Below are 27469 nucleotides of genomic sequence, written 5' to 3'. Positions count from 1 at the left end.
AGAGGTCTTGGGAGCCAGAGGAGAGCATCGTTGCCCCTGTCCTAATTAAGAAATATCTTTCCCGCTCTGGTCCCAAGAGGAGGGGGCGTAAGAGGGGGGATACTGTAACGTCTATGGCCGGGGGCCGTCGTTCAGACTTACCCCTTAACGGCCCCGGCCATGGACATCTGTCTTTGCGGCGTTAGCTCCCTCCATGGAGACGCCGCCACTCACTTCCGGGTCCTCGGACTGTCTCCTGCATTGCGCGCGCGCCTGTGCGTGCACGGCCTTAAAGGGCCAGTACGCGTCCAGCTGTCACCCATCAATAATTAGCCCAAATGGCTGCTGGACTATAAAAAGGGTCTCTGCCCACTTTTTCATCGCCTAAGTTTGATCTCCCAATATTTTCCTGCTGCCTGTATCCTGTATCCTGTGCTATCATATCTACAGTGAAAGTCAAGTCGTGTCTTCCGCTGCATTCACGCTGCCACCTGCTGAGAAAGTCAAGTCGTGTCTTCCGCTGCATCCACGCTGCCACCTGCTGAGAAAGTCAAGTCGTGTCTTCCGCTGCATCCACGGTGCCACCTGCTGTGAAAGTCAAGTCGTGCCTCCGCTACTGTCTACATTGCCGCAGGTACCCGTTCCGAACTATAGACATTGTTTTGTACCTTGTTGGCCAGCTGATACCCCGCTATGCGGTACGGCCCAGTGGGTCCACACCCCGCGCCGTGACACTGATATAACTCCAGAGGGATCTACTCTCCCCTCTGCAGAAACATTTTCTGGTGTGTATGATTTTCCTTCCCTTGCAGACTCTACCTATTGTGCTCTCTACCCACTAAAACAGCCTGTGTAATATTAATCTCCCCTTGGCAGACTTGTTTGTAACCACCTCCTCTCCCTGCTGATATCTCCCACTTACCATTGTACCACACTGTGCTACTCTGAGAGAAGGGAGGGGGAGTGAGGAAATCTCCCAAGAAAAGTAGATAGATGACATCAGCCCTGAGCCGACACAAACCAAGAGCTGTTTGATGTTGGCAACTATGTCAGGACAGAGGCAACACCACATCCAACTATACAACTCTACAGCAACAACATGGTATGACATTTTTTTATGAAGACTACTAAGAAAGTTGCTCAATTTTACATTTAATAAGTAAATGAACAAGAAATACATTTCAAGCGGCCTAACATTTGATGTAGTAAAAATTGGGTTCATTGAGAAGGAACAAGCCATTAGTAAAACAGGTTCTTGTTGGATAAAAATAGGCGTCAACATAACATTTGCTAGGAACTGTATTATTAAACGGAAAAGCGTTCAGACTGCAAAAAGAAATCAAGATTAAAAAGTGAGATATGTGAAGTTTGAAAGGACAACCCCTTCCTGCCATAGACATTTATCAGATTTTCCGTTTTGTTTTTTCCTCCCAACCTTCAATCAGCATAACTTTAAAATTATTTTTCCGTCGATAAAGCCATATGGGGCCTTGATTTTTGTGTGAAGATTTGTAGTTATTTATGGCACCATTTATTGTACCATATAATGTACTTTGTGGGGTGGAATGTCGAAAAAAACAGCAAAGCCTCCTTTGTTTTTTGAGTTTAGTTTTTACGGCATTCACCATGCAATAAAAACGACGTGTTAACTTTATTCTACGAGACAATACTATTACAGCAATACCAAATTTATATATTTTTCTTTTTGCTAATCTACTTTTACAAGAAAAAAACAATTTTTTTAACATTAAAAAATGTTTGCGTCACCACATTCTGAGCTATAACGTTTTAATATTTTTGTCGATTTGATCGGTGTGAGGGCTTATTTATTACGGGACGAGCTGTAGTTTATAATGATACACATGCGAGCTTTTGGGGCACATGCAGGTTTTTTATTTTTTATTTCACTTTACTTATAAGATGAGGTGACCAAAAAACAGCAATTATGGCATTTTACATGCGTTACTGTGTGGGTTGAATAATGTTACATTGTAAGGTCTTGTCCACACGTAACGGATTTGCTGGCGAAAATTTCCACAGCATTTCCGCATCAACTAGCAGACAATCCCCTGCACAAATCCGTACCATTTCATGCGTTTTTTACTGTGGAAAATAGTGTGGATTTTTGCTGTAGTTTTTTTCAAGGACTGTTTGATGGTGATATTTCTTCTTCCTGGGATGACATTTACACCCTCTGTAAGAAATTCTGCAGCAATAATTGAACTAAAATGATGTTCCGCAGATAAATTTCTGGACTGAATTTTTCTGTAGCGTATGGATGACATTTGTTAAATCTCACCCACTTTGCTGCTACTTTATTCTGCTGCCTATTTTCCGTCCCCAATTCCGTATTTTCCGTCCGCAAAAATACACAGCAACTCCGTTACGTGTGGACAAGCCCGTTCAGACCTTTACAGACGCAGCGATACCAATTATGTTTTGTTTTTTTATGCTTTAGGGTCTGTCCACATCAGCGTTGGGCTTCCATTCATCGGTTCTGTTCTGTTTCCGTTCCGTAGAGTTTCAGGTTTTTTTTGCGGAAACAAGAGCATAGTCGACTATGCTACTGTTTCTGCAAAGAAACGGAAACTTTACGGAGCGGAAACATACAGAAACCAACTGCAACACAAGCATTACCATTGAAATCAATGGTAATGCAAACTGAAGCTATGGTTTCCATTCGGCTTTCCGTTCATCTGTTCCTCTGACGGAAAGGATGCACAAAACTCAAAAAACAATGGCAAAATTGCTAATAAAAGTTGTTAAATACATGTATATATGTAAACCAAAATGGTGCAATTACATAGTTACATAGTTAGTACTGTTGAAAAAAAGACACATGTCCATCAAGTTCAACCAAGGGATGGGGAAAGGGAAGGGATGAAACAAAAATTCTACACATTGACATAGGAGCTGATATTTTTTCGTTCTAGGAAATTGTCTAAGCCTTTTTTAAAGCCATCTACTGTAGCTACTGTGACCAGATCCTGCGGTAGGCTATTCCACAGATTCACAGTTCTCACAGTAAAGAACACTTGTCACCTCTGCAGATTGAACCTTTTTTTTCCCCAGACAGGGGGAGTGCCCCCTTGCTTTTTGAGAGGGTTTTACATGGAACAGGATTTGACCATATTTTTTGTATTTATAAGTTAATCACGTCCCCCCTTAGTTGTCTCTTTTTAAGGCTAAATAAGGTTTAATTCTTTTAATCTTTTCTCATAACTTAGATTCCCCATGCCCCTTATTAGCTTCGTTACTCTTCTTTGTATTCTTTCCAACTCCAGGGCATACTTTCTATAAACTGGAGCCCAGAACTGAACGGCATATTCTAGATGAGACCTCACTAATGCTTTGTAATGTGATAATATTATATCCCTGTCCCGCAAGTTCATGCCTCTTTTAATACACGACAATATCTAGCTGGCCTTTGAAGCAGCTGATTGACATTGCATGCTGTTATTTAGTTTATGATCTACAAGTACACCCAGATCTTTCTCAACAAGTGACTCTCCCAGTATAGCTCCCCCTAGGACATATGATGCATGCAGGTTGTTGGTACCCAGATGCATAACTTTACATTTATCTACATAAAAGCTCATTTGCCTAGTGGATGCCCAAACACTCAGGGTATGTTCACACGCTTAACAAAAAACGTCTGAAAAATACAGCGCTGATTTCAGAGAAAACAGCCGTTTTTGAAGCTGAGAATTAAATTTGGAGCTTCTTTTGAGGCTTCTTTTCAGATGTTTTTTGAGACGTTTTTCATAGTGTTCAACTGAAAATCAGCTCCAAAAAAAGCCTCAAGAAGTGACATGCTACTTCTTTTCACGGAGCGTCTTTTTACGCTCCGTTTTTTGACAGCGAAGCGTAAAATAAAGTCTCGTGGGAACAGAACATCGTAATTCCCATTGAAATCAATGGGCAGATGTTTGTAGGCGTATTAGGGGTGTTTTTTCAGGCGTAATTCGAGGCGTAAAACGCCTCCATTACGTCTGAAAAGAGGTTGTGTGCACATACCCTCAGTGTGTCCGAATCGGCTTGTAATTTATTAACATCTTCCATAGGCTGAAAAATACTACACAGCTTGGGGTCATCTGCAAAAATAGAAATAGTGCTATTAATCCCATCCTCTATATCATTAATAAATAAGTTGAATAATAGTGGTCCCATCACTGAACCCTGGGGTACACCACTTATAACCGGGGACCCCATTCAGAGTAGGAATCATTGACCACAACTCTCTGGATACGGTCTTTGAGCCAATTCTCAATCCAATTACAAACTATACTTTCTAAACCTAGAGTCCTTAATTTACCCATTAGATGTCTACGAGGGACAGAGTCAAATGCCTTTGCAAAGTCCAAAAACACTATATCCACAGCGGCCCCTCTGTCTAGGCTTCTGCTCACCTCTTCATAAAAAACATCTGTACGTAGTAAATCTGTACTGGCTGTCACTTATAATACAATTTTTTTGTCACACACTCCTGTGTATAGTCAATCAATAGGCCCTCAAATATTTTCCCACAATAGATTTTGAACTTGCTGGTATATAATTACCCAGGGACGAACTAGAGCCTTTTTGTAAAAATAGGCACCACATTTGCCCTGTGAGAAGAGAGCACTTTCTCAGTATAAAGCCACCAGCATTTATAAAAAACAAAGTTCTTTCTACTTCCCTCATGCCCTTTCAACCTCCAGCTTCTCCAAATATACGACCTCCCTCAATGACTCTTGTAGCATATTCATCGTTAGTGTTGTCACAATACCAGAATTTGGATTTCGATACGAAAACATTGTGTAGTATTGCGATTCTCTATACCAAAATAATACTTAGCCAACAATAAAAATAAACAAACAAATAAAAGGCACATGCTGTTATGAATTTAGAATTTTCAACCTCCATGTGCTTCACATTAAATTGAATTAAAGAGAACCTTTTACCTGCCCATACATGTACCGCTGAGTGCACCATGTAATAGGCAGGGCTGCCCAAACCCTGGGGCACTTTACATTTTTCCTACCCTCCTCCTCCTTATTTAGATTTCGGTGCCGTTATATTTGGCCCCTGATATTTAAATAACCCTCTGGGGCATGTAATTGGCAAGGGGGCATGCAACATCGCTGTGACACTGTCCAATCAGCTACGGGCAGTGCCACAGCAAGAGCTGGAGAGAGGAGAGCATGTGGCAGACAAGGACAAGACTGTGTGATCTCTCGCGAGAGCTGAAGAGTGAGTGAGAGCGTGCGCGTGCACACGCGCTCCTCTCTCCAGCTCTTGCTGTGGCACTGTCCGTAGCTGATTGGACAGTCACACGCCCCATTGACAGTTTAGGGGGTTATTTGAATATCGCGTGCCAAATATAACGGCACTGATATCTTCATAACGGAGGAGTGTAGGAAAAAAAATTAAAGTGCCCCATGGTTTGTGCAGCCCTGTCTATTACATGCTGTGCTCAGCTGCACATGTATGGGTAGGTGAAAGGTTCTATTTAACCCCATTATGTACCTCACAGTCATAATGGGCAGCATTGGGTTAATTACTATTAATGTAAGGCACAGGTTCAAAATTCATCATCATAAAGGACGCAGGATATTATGCTCACGACGTTACCAAATATTTGTATATTATTTTATGTATTGAGACATTTATTGTAATGTTAATATATTGTAAAAAATATGTGTATTTTTTTTACAGATTTTTTTTTATTTAACATTACTTTATTTGTATTACATTTACTTTTCTATTTTTAACCCCTTCCCGTTGCAGCCAGTTTTGACCTTCCTGACATAGGTTAATTTTTCCAATCTGACATGTGTTACTTTGTGATAATAACTTTGGAATGCTTTTACTTATCCAAGCAATTTTGAGATGATTTTTCTTGTGACACATTGTACTTTATGTTAGTGGTAAAATTTGGTCGATACATTCAGTGTTTATTTGTGAAAAATGCCAAAATTTGGAAAAATTTACATTTTTCTAAAATTTAATGTATCTGCTTGTAGGGCAAATAGTTATTTCACACATAATAGTTACTAGTTAACATTTCCCCTATATCTACTTTCTGTTGGCATTGTTTTTTAAACATGCTTTTATTTTTCTAGGACGTTACAAGGCTTATAAGTTTAGCAGTAATTTCTCACATTTTCAAGAAAATTTCAAAAGCCTATTTTTTTAGGGACCAGTTCAGTCCTGAAGTGGCTTTGAGGGGCCTATATATTAGAAACCACCATAAATTACCTAGTTTTAAAAACTGCACTGCATCAAAGTATTCAAAACAGCATTTAGATAGTAGTTTCTTAACCTTTAGGCATTTCACAGGAATGGAAGCAAGGTGGAGGTGAAATTTAAAAATTTCATTTTTTTGTGCAGATATTAAATTTTAATTTTTTATTCTGTAACACATCAAGTGTTAACAGAAAATGACAAGTCAATATTTTTTTCCCAGATTCTGCAGTTTTTGGAAATATCCCGCATGTGGCCCTAGTGTGCTACTTGACTGCAACACTGGCCTCAGAAATAAAGGAGCATCTTGTGTATTTTGGGGCCTTCTTTTTATTAGAATATATTTTAGGTACCATGTCAGGTTTGAAGAGGTCTTGTGGTGCCAAAACATAGGAAAAACCTCAAAAAAGACACCATTTTGGAAACTACACCCCCCCCCCCCATGAAATTCGTATAGAGGTGCAGTGAGCATTTTAACCCTACAGATGTTTCATAGATTTTATTGGAATTGGGCCATGAAAATTTTAAATTCTACTTTTTCCAATAAGATGTCGTTTTAGATCAGCATTTTTCATTTTCACAAGGAATAAAGAAGAAAAAGCACCCCAACATTTATAAAGCAATGTCTCCCGAGTATGGTAATACCCCCTATGTGGTCATAAACTGCTGTATGGCAGTGTTCAGAAAGGTAGGAGTGCCATTTGGCTTTTGGAAAGCAGATTATGCTCGAATGGTTTCTGGGTGCCATGTTACATTTGCAGAGCCCCTGAGGTACCAGTACAGTGGAAACTCCTAATAAGTGACTCCATTTGGGAAACTACACCCCTTGAGGAACCATATAGGGGTATAGCGAGCATTTTGACCCTACAAGTTTTTTTCTGAATTGATTATAATTAAGTTGTGAAAAAATTATTTTTTTTTGCAATAAGATGTCGTTTTAGATCAACATTTTTCATTTTCACAAGAAATAATGAAGAAAAAGAACAGAAACATTTGTAAAGTAAGTTCTCCCAAGTATGTTAATACCCCATATGTGGTTATAAACTGCTGTTTACATATATGGGAGGGTTCATAAGAAAAGGAGTGGTATTTGACGTTTGAAGCATAGATTTTGTTGGAATGGTTTGCAGACACCATATCGCATTCACAAAACCCCTGATGTACCAAAAAAAAAAAAAGTGACCTTGTTTTAGAAACTAAACCTCTAAAGGCATTTATCAAGGGGTATAGTGAGAATTTAGACCCCACAGGTGTTTTTCAGAAATTAATATGCAGTGGATGATGCAAAGTGAAAATAGCAATTTTTCCACTGATCTACCATTTCACTGCACAATATGTTGTGCCCAGCATGTGCCACTGGAGAATCTTACCCCATAAATTGTTAGGCGGGTTCTCCCGGGTATGACAATGCCATACATGTGGACGTAAACTGCTGATTAGGCACAGTGTAGGGCTTAGAAGGGAAAGACCGCCATTTGGAGCGTGGATTTTGCTTGGTATTAGTTCTGTTTGGAGTTTTACTGGTGTTTTAGTTTATAATGTGGGGGCATATGTAATCTGTGCGGAGTACATCAGGGCATAATAAGAGGGTATAATAATGGTGTAAATAATACAATTATCCATAAAGTTGTGGTACGCTGAAGTGATCCGTTATGCACAGGCCAGTGTCTTATTCCCCTTTTGTCACACTTTGCACCTTTTTTGTACTTTTTCTCATTTGTAGTTTGGGAAATTTTGCTGGGAAAGTATTGCCCTGGTATAATATGGGCACCCTCGCTTCCAGCAGATGTGCTATGTCCCTTCCCTTCCTGGTTCCCAAATACTAGGGTCTTGATAACCACTTCTTGAAACTGAAGGAATGTTCCCCTCTGGCCTGCAGATCGGGATGTTTTTTTCATCACCGCATTACTAGTGCCATAACATTTTTCGGTAAATGGAGCTGTGTGAGGGCTTGTTTATTGCGAGACAAGCTGTAGATTTTATTGGTTCCATTTTGGGACACATGCGACTTTTTGATCACTTTTTATTTCATTTTTTGGAAGAGGAAATTACCAAAAACAAGCAATTCTGGAATTGTTTTTTTTTGCCATTCACAGTGCACCATAAATTACATGTTAACTTTATTCTGCAGGTTGATATGATTACGGCGATACCAAATTTCTATGATTTTTTTCATGTATTGCATCTAAAAATAACTTTTTAAAAAAAATATTCTTTGGCCCGTAACTTTTTTATTTTTGCGTGGTCAAGGCTATGCCAGGGATTTTTATTTTGTGGGACAGGCTGTCGTTTTTATGAGTACGGGATAAATGTGAGTTTTTGATCGCTTTTTATTCTATTTTTTGGGAGGAGCTGTGACCTAAAAACAGCGATTCTGGCGTTTTTTTTTTTCATATTTGTATTTTATGGCATTCATCGTGTAGGATTAATTACATAATAGTTTTATAGTTTGGGTCGTTATGGACGCAGCGATACCAATTATGTATAGTTTTTTATTTTCCAATAATAAAAAACTTAGGTCCCAAGCACACGACCGTATTTTTTCCCTCCCGTAAATACTGGAGTAAATATGGGTCCTTTGTCACACATTTTTAACCCGTATTTACGGACCCGTGCTCTCTGCTTCTCTTTTTTCAAAAATTTAAATCAGGCATGAGCCTGCAGACAGGGGAATCCCCTGACGTCGCCTAGCAATGCTCCCGTCATTATGGGTGCACACACGTAGCCACCCGTAATTATGGGAGCCCCATAGACTTCTATGGTCCTGCCCGTGCCGTAATTACGGCCTGAAATAGGACATGTTCTATATTTTTCAATGGCCCGGGCATCTTCCCGTAAGCAAACAGGAAGGTACCCGTGGCCAATAGAAGTCTGTGGGCCCGTAATGATGGGCTGTAATTACGACCCATAATTATGGGCGTTTTTACGGTCGTGTGCATGGGGCCTAAGGCCCCATGCACACAACCGTATTTTTTCCCTCTTGTAAATACTGGCCGTAAATACGAGTCCTTTGTCAAACGTTTTTAACCCGTATTTAACCCTGTATTTACTGACCCGTGCCCGTAAATACGGGTCCATTGTCATCCGTATTCCACCTGTATTTACGGACCCGTAAAAAAAGGGGGGCTTGAAATTATGTCACAATCATGTCCAAACCCCTTAAAAGGGTCACATGATCGCTCAAACACCATTTTCTCTGCTTCTCTTTTGAAATCCCCTGACGTCGCCTAGCAACGCTCCCGTAATTATGGGTGCACACACGTAGCCACCCGTAATTACTGGAGACCCATAGACTTCTATGGGCCTGCCCGTGCCGTAATTACAGGCTGAAATAGGACATGTTCTATATTTTTTAACGGCCCGGGCACCTTGCCGTACGCAAGCGGGAAGTTAACCATGACCAATAGAAGTCTATGGGCCCATAATTACTGGCGTTTTTACAGTCGTGTGCATGGGGGCTTAGTGGAAAAAAGTCAATTTGGAGTTTAACTTAAAACTTTTATTTTATTACAACATTTTTAACCCCTTCAGGAATGAGCCTGTTTTGGCCTTGTGGACGCAGCCAATTTTTTCAAATCTGACATGTGTCACTTTATGTGGTAATAACTTGGGAATGCTTTTACTTATACAAGCGATTCTGAGATTGTTTTCTCGTTATACTGTATGTTAGTGGAAAAATTTGATTAATAAATTCAGTATTTGTTTGTGAAAATCACTAAACTTTAGAGAAAATTTGCAAAAATTAGCATTTTACTAAATTTAAATGTATCTGCTTGTAAGGCCCCATGCACACGACCGTAAAAACGCATGTAATTACGGGCCCATAGACTTCTATTGGCCACGGGTACCTCCCCATATGCTTACGGGAAGGTGCCCGTGCCGTTGAAAAATATAGAACATATCCTATTTCAGGCCATAATTACTGCACGGGAAGGCCCATAGAAGTCTATGGGGCTCCCGTAATTACGGGTGACTACGTGTGTGCGCCCGTAATTACGGGAGCGTTGCTAGGCGACGTCAGTGTATAGTCACTCTCCAGGGTGCTGAAAGAGTTAAACGATCGGCAGTAGCTCTTTCAGCACCAGGGACAGTGGCTACCGATCACAATATAGATAAAGCTGTAAAAAAACCAAAAAAAATGTTCATACTTACCCAGAACTCCCTGCTTCTTCCTCCAGTCCGGCCTCCAGGGATGACGTTACAGCCCATGTGACCGCTGCAGCCAATCACAGGCAAATCACTGGCTGCAGCGGTCGCATGGACTGCGCGTCATCCAGGGAGGTCGGACTGGATGTCAAGAGAGGGACGCGTCACCAAGACAACGGCCCGGTAAGTATGAATTTTCATTTTACTTTTATTACGGAAAGGGCTGTCCCTTCTCTCTATCCTGCACTGATTGAGAGAAGGGCTGCCGATTACTACAGTGTAATTTTGCATTGAAAATGTGCCCGTAAATACGGGTGGAATACGGGTGACACTGGACCTGTATTTACGGGCACGTGTCCGTAAACACTGGTACAATACGGGTCGAATATGTGTGACCAAGGACCCGTATTTATGCCAGTATTTACGGGTGGACAAAAATACGGTCGTGTGCATGGGGCCTAAGACAGATAGTAATACCACACATAATACCACGCGTAATCTCGTTGTAACCTGTCATCTACAGCGTAGTCTCGTGAGATTACGCTTCCTCTGCTGTAACTACCACAGAAACAGTAACAAAGTGCAGAGATTGTGAATAGACATCCCGTGGAATGTCTATTCACTGTCTAAACACTTCAGTATCGTTAATGTGTTAGTATAAGACAGCACATAGCGATCTAAAAGGATCCCTATGCACTGACTAAATGAATGGAAAGGAGTGCATGACGCTGATTGGTCAGCGTCATACACTCCTCTGTACAACGCCCACTTGGTCTAAAGTAAAAACACGCCCACTTGGGCATTAAGCAACTCATTAGCATAAATCTAAAATCGCTAATAAAGTGGTGAAAACAGATAGTTTTTTAAAATAAAAAGCACTGCTGTCACCTACATTATAGCGTCGATCTCCTTATGTAGGAGACAGGGCACTTATAATGTGGTGACAGAGCCTCTTTAAGTTTAGCTAACTGTTCAGAAGAAAGGATTAATAAAAATAACTGGTCATGTAAAAAAATACGTGAAAAACACTTTGGTGAAAAATGCTTGTTAAAATAGTCTCTCTTTACTAGTTCATATGTAACATCTGTGAATCTCAGTGCAACAAAACAGGTAAACAATATATCAATTAACCCCTTCCCGACATTTGCCGTACATGTACGTCATGGAAAGCATTGACTTCCCGCAAAATGCCGTACATGTACGTCAAATGTTTGGCACCGGCTCAGAAGCTGAGTCGGTGCCATCATCACCGGATCTCAGCTGTATCTTACAGCTGACATCCGACTGTAACGGCGGGGACCGAAATTAGCTTCGATGCCCGCCATTAACCCCTTAAGTGCAGCGCTCAAACGCGATCGCTGCACTTAAGGTGTTTGCAGCTCATCGAAGCCCCAGCAATGAAATTGCCGGGGTTCCGGTGGCTGCAATGGCAACCGGAGGCCTAATACTGGCCTCCCGATCTGCCTAGCACCGAAGCCGGTCAAGATCCGCCCGGCGGCGGAGCCTGATCGGCTTCCGTAGCTGCCGGCAAGATGGCGCCGGGTCAGGAGCTGATCCGGCGTCATCAGCGGTGGAAGAAAGCTGTACTGTACAGCTGACATCCACCTGTAACGGCAGGAACCGGAGCTAGCTCCGATCCCTGCCATTAACCCCTTTGATGCAGCAATCGAAAGCGATTGCTGCATCGTAGTGGTTACTAGCAGATCACCAGCCCTGACAGGCAATCGGGACTGGCGACTGCTGTTATGGCAACAGGAGACACAATGGTCTCCTGCTCTGCCATTACGGAAGCCGATTTAGGCCCCGCCTGGAGGCGAAGCCTAATCGGCTTGCTGTCAGTGAATGACTGTCAGATCTAATACATTGCACTACATAGGTAGTGCAATGTATTAGAAAAAAAATAAATCTGACCGTTGGACCTTCAAGTCCCCTAGTGGGACTTGAAGAAAAGTGTAAATAAAGTATAAAAAAGTGTAAAAAAAAGTGCAAAAAATAAAAGTTTGAAAACAATAAAAGTTTCAAGTAATCAAATAAAACACAATCCCCCTTTTACTCTTATCAAGTCCTTTATTATTGAAAAATATTAATAAACCATATGTATTTGGTATTGCCACGACCGTAACGACCTGAGGTATCAAAATATTGTATTATTTATTGCACGCGGTGAATAGCGTAAAAAAAAACGTAAAAAAAGTCGCACGTATCCAAAAATGGTACCTATAAAAACTATAGCTCGTCCCGCAAAAAACAAGCCCTCATACACCTCCGTCGACAAAAAAATTAAAATGTTATGGTTCTCACAACTTGGCGACAGAGAAAAAATACATTCTTTTTACAAAAGTAATTTTATTGTGAAAAAAGTTGTAAAACATGAAAAAGTGCTATAAATTAGGTATCGCCAGAATCGTACTGACCCACAGAATAAAGTTAACATGTAATTTATAACGCATGGTGAACGCTGTATAAAAAAACCGAAAAAAGCTGTGCCAGAATTGCGTTTTTTTGTTTACCTGGCATCCCAAAAAATAGGATAAAAGGTGATCAAAAAGTCACATGTACCCCAAAATGGTACCAATAATAACTACAGCTCATCCCGCAACAAACCAGCCCTCATACAACTACGTCTATGAAAAATAAAATTAGTTATGGCTCCAATAAGTCAGGAAATAAAAAAATATGCAGTTGTGCCCGAGGGGAACATTTCTTCAGTTTGAAGAGGCGATTTATCAAGGACCTAAAATTAGGGAACCAGGAAAGGGAGGGCCCAAACATATCCGCTGGAAGCGACGGTGCCCGTATTATACCAGGACAACCCTTTCCAAGCAAAATTCCTCAAACTACAAAGGTGCGGAGTGTGGACCAAAAGGGGGATAAGAAATGACACCATTTATCAGTGCGACACTGGCCTGTGCGGAAAGGATTGCTTCACAGCGTAACACACATCTATGGATTATTTTATTTTTTTCATACCACCTGACTATGCCCCTTATATACTCCGCCCCGCTTACATGTACCCCCACATTATAAAACACCAGCAATACTCAAACAAATTTAGTACCAAGCAAAATCCGCTCTCCAAAAGCCAAATGGTGCTCCCTCGGCTCTGAACCCTACAGCGTGCCCAAACAGCAGTTTCCTTCAACATATATGGCATCGTCATACCCGGGAGAACCCTTTTAACAATTTTTGGGGTGTGTGTCTCCAGTGTCATAAGCTTGGCATGACATATTTGCCACTGAATGGCATATCTAGGGAAAAATATACATTTTTAATTTGCACCATCCGCAGTGCATTCATTTATGGAAAAGACCTGTGGGGTGAAAATGCTCACTACACCTCTTAATAAATGCCTTGAGGGGTGCAGTTTCCATAGTGGGGGTCACTTCTCAGGGGTTTCTTTTTATTATTTCACATCTGAGCCTCTGCAGTTGTGAACCAATACTTTGTAAATCGCCAAATTAGGCCTCCACTCCGCATGGTACTCTTCACTCCTGAGCCCTGTCATATGTCCAGGCAAAAGATTAGAGCCACATGTAGGGTGTTTCTAAAACCGGGAAACACCGCATAATAATTAGAGGGCTGTCTTGTTATGGTGGCACAAGCCGGGCACCACATATTGGCATATCTATGGAAGAAAATCCCATTTTCACTCTGCAACATCGAGTGAACACTAATTTCTACAAAACACCTGCAGGGTTAAAATGCTTACTACACCCCTTGGTAAATGCATTGAGGGGTGTTGTTTCCAAAATGGGGTCACTTCTGGGGGGTTTCCACTGTTTTGGGCCCACAGGCGCCCAAAAACCAATCCAGCAACATCTGCACTCCAAATGGCGGTCCTTTCCTTCTGAGCCCTGCCGTTTGGCCAAACAGCAGTTTATGACCACATATGGGGTATTGCCGTACTCGGGAGAAATTGCTTTACAAATTTTGAGTTCTTTTTTTCCTTTATTTGTTGAGAAAATGAAAAAATTTGTGCTAAAGCTACGTCTTATTGAAGAAAAAGGACTGTTTTTATTTTCACTGCCTAATTCTAATAAATTCTATGAAACATCTGTGGGGTCAAAATGCTTACTACACCCGTAGATGAATTCCTCAAGAGGTGTAGTTTCCTAAATGGAGTCCCTTTTTGGGCGTTTTCATTGTTTTGTCCCCTCAGGGGCTTTGCAAATGTGACCTGGCCTCCGCAAACCATTCCTGCTAAATGTGATCTCAAAAAGCCAAATAGTGCTCTTTCCCTTCTAAGCCCTGCCGTGTGTCCAAACAGCCGTTTATTACCACATGTGGGGTATTGTTTTACTCGGGAGAAATTGCTTTACAAATTTTGTGGTGCTTTTTCTCCTTCAGTCCTTCTGGAAATGAGAAAAAATTAGCTAAACCTAGATTTTTTTTGAAAAAATGTAGATTATTATTTTCAGGGCCTACTTCCAATATTTTCTGCAAAAAAACTGTGGGGTCAAATCGCTCACTATACCCCTAGATAATTTCCTCAATGGGTGTAGTCTCCAAAATGGGGTCACTTGTGGGGGGTTTCCACTGTTTTGTCCCCTCAGAGGCTTTGCAAATGTGACCTGGCCTCCGCAAACCATTCCTGCTAAATGTGATCTCAAAAAGCCAAATAGTGCTCTTTCCCTTCTAAGCCCTGCCGTGTGTCCAAACAGCCGTTTATTACCACATGTGGGGTATTGTTTTACTCGGGAGAAATTGCTTTACAAATTTTGTGGTGCTTTTTCTCCTTCAGTCCTTCTGGAAATGAGAAAAAATTAGCTAAACCTAGATTTTTTTTGAAAAAATGTAGATTATTATTTTCAGGGCCTACTTCCAATATTTTCTGCAAAAAAACTGTGGGGTCAAATCGCTCACTATACCCCTAGATAATTTCCTCAATGGGTGTAGTCTCCAAAATGGGGTCACTTGTGGGGGGTTTCCACTGTTTTGTCCCCTCAGAGGCTTTGCAAATGTGACCTGGCCTCCGCAAACCATTCCTGCTAAATGTGATCTCAAAAAGCCAAATAGTGCTCTTTCCCTTCTAAGCCCTGCCGTGTGTCCAAACAGCCGTTTATTACCACATGTGGGGTATTGTTTTACTCGGGAGAAATTGCTTTACAAATTTTGTGGTGCTTTTTCTCCTTCAGTCCTTCTGGAAATGAGAAAAAATTAGCTAAACCTAGATTTTTTTTGAAAAAATGTAGATTATTATTTTCAGGGCCTACTTCCAATATTTTCTGCAAAAAAACTGTGGGGTCAAATCGCTCACTATACCCCTAGATAATTTCCTCAATGGGTGTAGTCTCCAAAATGGGGTCACTTGTGGAGGGTTTCCACTGTTTTATCCCCTCAGGGGCTTCGTAAATGTGACATGGCCTCCGCAAACCATTCCTGCTAAATGTGGACTCCAAAAGCCAAATGGCGCTCTTTCCCTTCTAAGCCCTGCCGTGTGTCCAAACAGCCGTTTATTACCACATGTGGGGTATTGTTTTACTAGGGAGAAATTGCTTTACAAATTTTACGGTGCTTTTTCTCCTTCAGTCCTTGTGGAAATGAGAATAAATTAGCTAAACCTACATTTTCTTTGAAAAAATTTAGATTATCATTTTCACAGCCTACTTCCAATAATTTATGCAAAAAACCTGTGTGGTCATAACGCTCACTATACCCCTAGATAATTTCCTCAATGGGTGTAGTTTCCGAAATGGGGTCACTTGTGGGAGGTTTCCACTGTTTTGTCCCCTCAGGGGCTTTGTAAATGTGACATGGCCTCTCAAACCATTCCTGCTAAATTTGAGCTTCAAAAGCCAAACGGCGCTCTTTCCCTTCTAAGCCCTGCAGTGTGTCCAAATATCCATTTATTACCACATGTGGGGTAGTGTTTTACTCGGGAGAAATTGCTTTACAAATTTTGCGGTGCTTTTTCTCCTTTAGTCCTTGTGGAAATGAGAAAAAAAATCCCTAAACCTACATTTTCTTTGAAGAAATGTTGATTTTAATTTTCACGGCCTACTTCCAATAATTTCTGTAAAAAACCTGTGCGGTCAAAATGCTCACTACACCCCTAGATAATTTCCTTGAGGTGTCTAGTTTCCCAGATGGGGTCACTTTTGTGGGATTTTCACTGTTTTGGCACCGCAAGAGCCCTTCAAACCTGACATGGTGCCTAAAATATATTCTAACAAAAATAAGGCCCCAAAATCCACTAGGTGCTCCTTTGCTTCTGAGGCCGGTGCTTCAGTCCAGTAGCACGCTACGGCCACATGTGGGATATTTCCTAAAACTGCAGAAACTGGGCAACAAATATTGAGTTGCATTTCTCTGGTAAAACCTTCTGTGTGATAAAAAAAATTGTATTAAAAATTTATTTCGGCAAAAATATATGAAATTTGTAAATTTCACCTCTACTTTGCTTTAATTCCTGTGAAATCTGTAAAGGGTTAAGACATTTTCTAAATGCTGTTTTAAATACTTTGAGGGGTGAAGTTTTTAAAATGGGGTGACTTTTTGGGGGTTTCTAATATATAAGGCCCTCAAAACCACTTCACAACTGAACTGGCCCCTGTAAAAATAGCCTTTTGAAATTTTCTTGAAAATATGAGAAATTGCTGCTAAAGTTCTAAGCCTTGTGATGTCATAGAAAAATAAAAGGATGTTCAAAAAACGATGCCAATCTAAAGTAGACATATGGGGGATGTTAATTAGCAACAATTTTGTGTGTTATAACTGCCTGTCTTACAAGCAGATACATTTAAATTGAGAAAAATGCAAATTTTTGCAATTTTTTGCTAATTTTTGGTGTTTTTCACACTTAAATACTGAACATATCGAGCAAATTTTACCACTATCTTAAAGTCCAATGTGTCACGAGAAAACAATCTCAGAATCGCCCGGATAGGTGAAAGCATTTCGACGTTATTACCACATAAAGTGAAACATGTCAGATTTGAAAAATGAGGCTCTGTCAGGAAGGTCAAAAGTGGCTAAAGAGGGAAGGGGTTAATCAATCATAAATATTTAATAACAATTTATCAATCATTCATTTATTTTTGAACATTTTTGACATATTTCAGATATAAGGGATGTAATTTAAGGGAAATTTATCAATAGGTTCACATGATGCATGAATTAAGAAGTCAGCTAAAATGGCACAAATTGCACACGTGGTATAATATATTTGGTGAAACTTGCAAGACATGTTATACAAATTTCTCTTCCTTATACCACCTCATGGTTAATTTGTTACAAATAATAGTGCACATACAGTGCATTTGGAAAGTCTTCAGACCCTTTCACTTTTTTCACATTCTGTCATGTTAAGGCCTTGTGCTAAAACAAAAAATTTAACGTTTTTCCTCATCATTCTGCACTCAATATGCGCCATGAGGAGGAAAAAACGGCCTTTAGAGCTCAGACAGGATTGTGAGGAGGCACAAATCTGTGGAAGGGTACAAAAAAAAAATCCTACTAAACTGAAAGTTCCCAAGAACACAGTGGCCTTCATAATTCTTGAATGGAAGAAGTTTGGAACAACCAGGACTCTTCCTAGAGCTGGCCGCCCCACCAAACTAAGTAATCAGGGGAGAAGGGCCTTGGTAAGAGAGGTGACCAAGAACCCAATGGTCACTCTGGCTGAGCTCCAAAGATCCTTTTGTGCAGATGGGAGAAACTTCCAGAAGGTCAACTATCACTGCAGCATTCCATCAAGCCATAAAACCCAGATTGGTGGAGTGATAGAGTGGCCCGGAAAGAAGCCTCTCCTCAGTAAAAGACACATGAAAGACCGTCTGGAGTTTGCAAAAAAAGATCCTAAAGGACTCTCAGACTGTGAGAAACAAGATTCTGTGTTCTGATGAAACCAAGATTGAACTTTTTAGCCTCAATTCTGAGTGTCATGTCTGAAGGAAACCAGGCACTGCTCATCACCTGCCCAATACCATCCTTACAGTGAAGCATGGTGGTGGCAGCATCATGCTGTGGGGGTGTTTTTCAGCAGCTGGGACTGGGAGACTGTTAAGGGTTGAAGGAAAGATGAATGGAGCTAAGTACAGAGATATTCTTAATAAAAACCGGATCCAGAGTGCTTTGGATCTCAGACTGGGCCGAAAGTTTATCTTCCAACAAGTTTTTCAGAAGCTGGGACAGGAAGGCTAGTCAGGGTTAAGGGAAAGATGAATGGAGCAAAGTGCAGAGATATTCTTAATGAAAACCTGATCTAGAGTTCTCTGGACCTCAGACTGGGCTGAAGGTTCACCTTCCAACAAGACAATGACACTAAGCACAAAGCCAAGACAACACAGGAGTGACTTAGGGACAACTCTGAATGTCCTTGAGTGAGCCAGCAAGCGCCCTGACTTGAACCCAATCAAACATCTCTGGAGAGACCTGAAAATGGCTGTCCACCGACGGTCTCCATCCAACCTGAAAGAGCTTGAGAGGATATGCGGATGTGCAGAGAAGAATGGCAGAAAAGCACCAAATCCAGGTGTACAAAACTTGTGGCATCATACCCAAGAAGACTGGAGGCTGTTATTGCTGCCAAAGGTACTTCAACGAAGTACTGAGTAAAAAGTCTGAATACTTATGTCAATGCAAAATGTTTGTTTTTCCTTTACAATAAATTCGCAATGATTACTAAAATTCTGTTCTCACTTGGGGGGTATTGAGTGCAGAATGATGGGGAAAAACTTTATTTAAAAAAAAATAAAAAAAAATATTTTAGCACAAGGCCTCAACATAACAAAATGGGAAAAAATGTAAAGGGTATAAAGACTTTTTTAATGCATTGTACTTTCTTGCAACCGTTTTCAAAACTGTCAAGGTAGGATCCTGTAAAATGTTGCAAAAACGCATAATATAATAATAATAATAATAATAATAATAATCTTTATTTATATAGCGCCAACATATTACGCAGCACTTTACAATTTAGAGGGAACATGAAACAAACAATATCAGACATTACATAGTGACAAAGTTCATTTACAATTCAAACCTGGGGAGTGAGGACCCTGCTCGCAAGAGCTTACAATCTATGAGGACATAAGGGAGACACAAAGTGTAACAGTGTTTGTTCTGCACAATAGTCCGGCCATTTTTATACACATGCGGTGTAATAAATCTACTAACATTTTTAGGCCCAAATCTACCCCACTGTGTGGTTTCATCTAGCATCATGGCACAAAAATAAATAAAAAGGTGATTGTATGCTTTATAAAAGGTGCTATTTCAGTCCTCCCTTATCATGCTACAATTAAAATATTATTAATTTGAATTAGAGTTTCAGAAATAAAAACTTTCTAAGAAACAAATTGTTAACCCCTTAACCGGTATGTCCTGTATTGCACTGCTTTAAGGCATCGGGACGTACCGGTGCGTCCTGGCTAACAACTGTCACCCTGTCAAAGGACAAGGTGACAGAACTGTGCCATCAACTGTTTATGACAGTTGATCGGCACAGTAAGATGGCAGGGGACCAATCACAGCGGTCCCCTGCCGGCTTTCGCTGTGATTGGTCAGTCACATTAGACTGACCAATCACAGCTCCTTGAGAATGTGTATGTGATGTCGCTGGCTCAGAAGCTGAGCCAGGGCCATCACAGCTGGGAGTCGGCTGTAAAGACCAGGACCGGAGCTAGCTTCCGATCCGGCTGATTAACCCTAGATGCAGCGATCAAAGCGATCACTGTATCTTGATGGTTTCTAGCCTGTCAGCACCCCTAATGGTTGCTATGGCCGTAGGTGTCAGCTGTATGTCACAGCTGACATCCTGCTCTAACTGCCAGGACCGGAGCTAAGTTAATATCCGGCCGATTAACCCCTTAGATGCAGCGATCAAAAGCGATCGCTGCAAATAGGTGGTAAGATCGCACCCGATGGTTGCTAATGGCAACCATCAACGCCCGTGGGGGTTGCCAATGGTTGCTATGGCAACCAGAGGCCTAACAATGGCCTCCTAGTACGAAAGCCTATTAGGCCCTGCCGGGAGGTGAGGCCTAATAGGCTTGCTGTAGGTGAATAGTTGACAGCTCTAATACACTGTACTATGTAGGTAGTGCAGTGTTTTAGAATAGCGATCAGGGCTTCATACCTTCAAGTCCCCTAGTGGGACAAAAAAAAGTTAATAAAAATGTTGTAAAGAAATAAAAGTTTGACGGTAAAAAAACAATAACCGCCTTTTTTCCCATAATAAGTCTTTTATTATAGGAAAAAAACAGAAAATATTTAATAAAGTACACATATGTGGTATCACCACGTCCGTAACGACCCGAACTATAAAAATATCATGCTATTTTACCTGCATAACAATGCAGGCGAGCTGAAGGCCACTATCAAAGCAACCTGGGCTTCCATAACACTTCAGCAGTGCCACAGTCTGATCGCCTCCATTCTACGCCGAATTCATGCAGTAATTCGTGCAAAAGGAGCCCGACCAAGTATTGAGTGCATATAATGTACATACTTTTCAGTAGGCCAACATTTCAGTATTAAAAATAATTTTTGAAATTGGGCTTATTTAGTATTCTAATTTTCTTAGACACTAAATTTAGGGTTTTCATTAACTGTTAGCCATACTCATCAACATTAAAAGAAAAAAATGCTGGAAATAGATCACTCTGTGTGTAATGAATCTATATAATACATGAATTTCACTTTTTGAATTTAATTACTGAAATAAATGAACTTTTTGATGGTATTCTAAGTCATTGAGAGGGACTAGTATAAGGCCCTCAAAGCCACTTGAGAACTGTACTGGTATCTGAAAAAATAGCCTTTTGAAATTTTTCTTGAAAATGTGAGTGTCACGATCTGAGGGTATGTGGACCCACTAGGCCGCACCGCCGTAGCGGGGAGGCTGCTGGCCAAACAACAGAGTACCCAATCAATACAAATTCAAGCACAACGGTACCTAAGTAGTCTAGACAGTCACAGTGGCTAGGCACAGATGGAACTTCAGACGGCAGAGGACGCCACACGTGGCGGAAGATATCAGGTGTGGCAGATGACACCAGACGTGGTGTACGACAGCAGGTGTGACCGATGACAGAACACGACTCCAACACTCGATAGGACTAGGAACCAACACAGCACAGGATACAGGAACAGGTAGTAGGGCACGGGAACACTTGGGAACAGGAAAACACTGCAGGACCATTTGCTAAGACTATCACGGGAATTACAAACAACGCTCAGACAGGGAGTGAAAGGGCAGGGGCCCTTTTATAGTCCAGAGTGATTAGGGCTAAATTGTAATATAATTAATATGCGTGCGCTGGCCCTTTAAGGCTGGGCACGAGCGTGCGCGCGCACCCTATGGGACAACCCGAACAGAGTGGAAGGGAGTGCTGGCGTCTCCTAGGAAGGAGATGCCGGTCAGCACAAAAAAACAGATCAATGGCCATGGCCGCCAAGGGGTGAGTAGGAACGGTGGTCCGCGGACGTGGATGCTACAGTGAGAAATTGCTGCTAAAGTTAGAAGCCTTGTAACGTCCTAGAAAAATAGAAGGACTTTTAAAAAGTAGACATATAGGAACTGCTAACTAGTAACTATTTTGGGTGGTATTACTATCTGTCTTACAAGGAAATACATTTAAATTTAGAAAAATGCTAATTTTTGCACATTTTCTCAGAATTTTGGTGTTTTTCACAAATAAACACTGAATATATCGACCAAATTTTACAAGTAACATAAAGTACATTGTGTCACGAAAAAACAATCTCAGAATCACTTGGATACATAAAAGCATTCCAAAATTATTACCACATAAATTGACACGTCAGATTTGAAAAAATTGGCTGGCCAAAACAGACTGTGTCCTTAAGGGGATAAGGACGTGGCCATTTTTGGATTTTTCATTTTCATTTTTCACTCCCTGCTTTCCAAGAAGCATTAAGTTTTATTTTTTCCGTCAATGGGATGGTGTGAAGGCTTATTTTTTGCGGGAGGAGTTGTAGTTTCTATTGGTAGCATTTAAAGTACCATATAATGTTCTGGGATTGTTTGCGGGCTGAAATTGGAAAAAAGTGTGATTCCTCCTTTTTTTTATAATTTACGATAAAAAAGCAACAACTTTTTGTTACATTTTTATTTTTTATTTTGGCATATTTTGAAAGCCATAACTTTTTTATTTTTCCGTGGATTGAGCGGTGTGAGGGCTCATATTTTTGCGGGACGAGCTGTCATTTTTATTCGTACAATTTTTTGGTACATACGACTTTTTGATCACTTTTTATGACATTTTGTTTTTAGGGCTACGTTGACCAAAAAACATAGATTTTGGTGTTTTACATTTTTCATTTTATTTTGTACGGCGTTCAACGTGCTCATTAAGTAACACTATATTGTAATACTTCAGACTTTTATGGATGCAGCAATACCAATTTTGTATAAGTTTTTTTATCTTTTACATTACTTTAGAGGAAAAATGGGAAAAGGTTTTTTTTTTACTTTTAATATTTTTTTTCAATACTAAAGACTTTATTTCACTTTCTTTTTTTACACATTTTATTAGTCCACCTAGACGACTTGAACTAGCAATCGTTAGACCAATGGTATAATACACTGCAATACTAATGTATTGCAGTATATTGTCATTTTTACAGGCTTCTGTTAAGCCATGTGACAAGCAGGGCTTAACAGAGGCAGAGTGACACAGTCCTGGGGGCATTCATTAGGCCCCTGGGCTGCCATTACAACCATCAGCATCCCCCAATTGCATTGTGGGGGGCGATGAGCTATCTAAGGGGGGCACCCTCCACTTTCTAATGCCTCAGATGCTGCGGTCGCGATTGACCGCAGCATTTGAGGGGTTAAACAGCGTGATTGCTGTTCCTGGACGTTAGTCCCGGGTGTCAGCTGTAAAAGACAGCTAACACCTGCAGCGTATGGAGCGTGCTCAGCATGTGAGCGCACTCCCTACTTCTCCCCCTGCACCAGGACATACTGGCATATCCTGGTGTGTGAAGGGGTTAAAGCTTGAAATCTATGCGCACTAATACATATTCTTATTTCTTTAGGTCTTCAAACTAATGAAACAACAACTGCAACAAATTCTACATCGCATTTCACTACAAAAACGACATCTAATACTGTAAAAGCTACAGGTAAGTCATTCTAAATTTGCAGAGACTAAAGACACACAGATGGATCTAAATGTTTTGCGTCATCCTCGATGTAGGGGAGATGGATGGACTATGTAGTCAATATTAAAAATAAATGTTTCTCCCAGGTGCCGGTGACCCCCCGACTCTACAAGTAGTATTACCCGTACTACTGTCCACTTCTCTATGCCGTGTTTCGGGCATTTTCTACTTCTTGATGTCTATGTGCATAATTTTTCCTGTATCCCTTTTTATTTAGTCTGTCTCTCCCTCCCCTTTCTTACCTTCCCTTCTCTCCCTCTCCCTCTGTCGGTCAGAGCTCTTTGTCGGATCATTAGACCTCTCTTATGGCTCCTCCTGCCTTGAAAATAATCTCTCACAATGTCCAGGGATTCAACTCCCCACATAAACGCTTGAAGGCTTTTCATTTCTACAAAGCTAGCCATGCCGATATCGTTTGCCTTCAGGAAACTAGATTCTCTGCCACGTCTAAACCACAACATCTAAGCGCACACTTCCCCGTTTTCTATGGCGCGCACGCTCATGAAAAGCGGCGAGGAGTAGTTATTGCCTTCAGAAAGAATCTCCCTTTTATTTGCAACAGGAAATTATTGATCCCACTGGACGCTATGTGATTTTAGTTGGCACATTATTTGATGTAGAAGTGACCTTAGTAGGTTACTATGGTCCTAATGATTTTCAAATAGGGTTTTTTTCCCACTTATTTAAACTGGTCGATGCTAATAGACGGGTTCTCTTGGTGGTTATGGGTGACTCGAATCTGGTAATCGATCCTTCAGTGGATAAATCCCCGGCCCCCAATCCATCCACATCCCATACATCCTCCTCTGAGTTCAGGGACATGTTGCACCTACACGACCTTCATGATCTCTGGCGTGAACTCCACCCCACCACAAAAGATTTTACTTTCTATTCCTGCCCCCATTCCTCTTTTAGTCGTATTGACCACATATTCACATCTCAAAGATTTCTACCACTTTGCTCCTCAGCTAAGATATTAAGCACACCATGGTCCGATCATAACCCTGTGGAGGTTTCTTTTTCTTCCCTAGTCCCACGGGGGCTCTCCTTTAACTGGCGTCTGAATGACTGCCTTTTGTCCTCTAAAGATACTTTTGCGCAAGTGGAAGTGGCGGTAAAGGACTACTTTGACCTGAATGTGGGTTCCACATCCTCCCCGGTTATATTGTGGGAAGCTCATAAAGCCACATTGCGGGGGGCCCTCATTCGACTAGGCTCCATTAGAAAAAAAAATAGAGAACGAAAAATCGCGGATTTATATCGCATGTTAGAACAAAAGGAACATACTTGGAAACAGAACCCCTCGATTGCTATTAAAACCTCGGTAGATGCCACTAGGTTGGAACTGGACCTTCTGTTGACGGAGCAGGTAGAACGCAAACTCAGATGGTCCAAACAGCGGTATTACTCGCAAAGTAATAAACCGGGTAAACTCCTGGCCCGTCAATTGAGGGTCCCTGTGTCGCCAAGAGAGCCTATTAGATTACGAACTTCCACAGGTAACGTAACAGCAGACCCCAATAAAATTACTTCCCTATTTCAAAATTTCCTCTCTAACTTATATTCCTCCCCCCCCACTATTTGATTCCTTGAGGGCTGAGGGCTTATTTGCAGACCTGACTTTCCCGGATATCACTCCCTCCAACCTTGAAGCCTTGGAGGCTGAGATATCCGAAGCAGAGGTTCAGGCGGCCATCAAGGAGTTGAAACCCTCCAAATCACCTGGTCCTGACGGTTTTTCCCCTTTATATTATAAAAAACTCTCCCCGCTACTGGTTCCGTATTTAAGCCAACTCTTCAATGCCCTCAGAGCTGGTACAACCCCTCTCCCATCAACCCTTCATGCCCATATCGCTATGATCCCCAAACCGCAAAAGGACTCTCTCCAAATTACCAACTACAGACCAATATCCCTCTTGAATACAGATATTAAAATCCTGGCCAAGATCCTGGCGACTAGGATTAACTGCTTCCTTGATGTAATTATCCATGGGGACCAGGCTGGCTTTGTCCCAGGCAGACAGACAAGTGATTGTACCAAGAGAGTTATATCTCTGATTCATGTAGCTCGCAGGAGAAATGTGGCCTCAATGCTTCTCTCACTCGATATTCAAAAAGCCTTCGACACATTATCCTGGTCGTACATGGATTTTGCCTTTGTGGAAGTGGGGCTTCCAACGTCATTTTATGTCCTGGGTGCATGCCCTCTATTCCAACCCCACAGCCAAAGTTTGCTATGCTGGATATCAGTCTGCTCCTTTTCCTATTGAACGGGGCACTAGGCAAGGATGTCCGCTATCTCCCATTCTATTCATTCTGGCTCTTGAGCCCTTGGCTATGATGATACGCCAAAATCAGAACATCAAGGGGTTGGAATTGGCGGGCATGCAACATAAAATGTCCCTGTTTGCTGATGACATGCTACTAATGCTCTCCCAACCTACGGTTTCCCTTTCCAACCTAATGAAAACCTTATCTGATTTTGCCTCAATTTCCGGGCTCGCTATTAACCCCACAAAATCAATCGCATTAAACATTAATCTCTCTCAGCAAGTCCTGCACTCCATACGTAGCCACTTTCCCTTTCAATGGGCCAGACACTCATTAGATTACCTGGGTATTCATCTGACCCCCTCCTATGATCAGCTATATTCTGCCAACTATCCCTCCCTGATTCGTTCCCTTACCTCTTCTCTGACATCATGGCAACACACATATCTCTCTTGGGTTGGGCGGATTTCTGCGGTTAAAATGACCATTCTTCCCAGGCTTCTTTACTTGTTTCAAACCCTGCCAATAAAAATCCCACCGCACATATTACGTCTCCTTCAGAACCGTATATCCTCGTTTATCTGGCGTGGCGCGCGTCCTAGAATATCCAGGTCTACTCTCTGCTCGCTGAAAACAGACGGGGGACTGGGTGTTCCTAATATCTCTAAATATTATCAAGCAGCTATGATAGCATCCTTACCTAAATTACACGTTTCTGTGAATATGCCTCTATGGGTGTACCTGGATAATCTGGAGGTGTCGCCCATCCCTGTATCTCTGCCCTGGCTGCCCCCCTCCTTACACCCTACCCATCTCTCCCCCTCTCTTACACACATTTTAACGGTCTGGGACTCCATTAAATATTCTAGCAGATTGATTTCTCCACATCTTCCCCTCATCTCTATATGGCACAACCCTCTGTTCTCTCCGGGTGCAGATAACTACTATGCCTTTAAATGGTGGTGGTCGAATGACATACTTAGAGTTCACCAACTCCTCACGCCCACTCACTCTCGGATTCTCTCGTTCTGTGAACTCCAGACCTCTAAGCAGATCCCCAGTGGCGAGATATTCAGATACCTGCAACTTAAGAACTGTATTACTTCTCTCCTTAATAACAGGGATACAACCGACTCTTGCTCACAGTTCGAGAGAATCTGCAACACCTGCCCAACCTCTAGAGGGATGATATCTCTCATATACAAATGGCTCCTCAATAACCCATCCCCCACTCCTCACACATATGTGGACCGATGGCACCGGGACTTGGGGATGACGCTGGAACTGGCTGAGTGGCGTAGTATTTGGAGCACAGTTTCACATTGCTCTATCAATACGAATATCCTAGAATCTGCATACAAAGTCATGATGCGGTGGTACTTGGTTCCCAGCCGAATTGCACACGTATTTCCCACTTATCCTGCCTCCTGCTTTAGGGGATGCCCCGCGCCCGGTGACATGCTCCACACATGGTGGTCCTGTCCTAAACTCGTTAGATTCTGGAGCAGAGTCTTTGGTCTCGCCCAGAGTCTGTTTGGTATAATTTTACATAAAGACCCTAAGTTAGCTCTCCTACACCTCAAACCCCCTGAATTAACGCAAGCACAATTTCAATTGTTCTCTTACATCCTTTTGGCCGCTAAAATGACTATTGCCCACTCCTGGAAAAAGCAATCTGTAATTTTTGCAGGTGTCAAAACCAGAATGGACCAAATAT

General features: G+C 41.5%; 1 protein-coding gene across 1 annotated transcript in view; it reads left to right on the top strand.

Annotated features, from left to right (window-relative positions):
• The window catches only part of CIST1 (colon, intestine and stomach enriched 1), a 211569-nt gene that overhangs the window by 91334 nt on the left and 92766 nt on the right, over positions 1-27469 (top strand). Inside the window, exon 2 of the mRNA XM_075850052.1 lies at positions 23356-23442. Within this exon, the coding sequence (XP_075706167.1) occupies positions 23356-23442 (87 nt within the window). The remainder of the gene's footprint in view (positions 1-23355; positions 23443-27469) is intronic.

Source organism: Rhinoderma darwinii, chromosome 1, assembly GCF_050947455.1.
Source record: "Rhinoderma darwinii isolate aRhiDar2 chromosome 1, aRhiDar2.hap1, whole genome shotgun sequence".
Lineage (NCBI taxonomy): Eukaryota > Metazoa > Chordata > Amphibia > Anura > Rhinodermatidae > Rhinoderma > Rhinoderma darwinii.
This window is presented reverse-complemented; position numbering and strand designations above follow the sequence as displayed.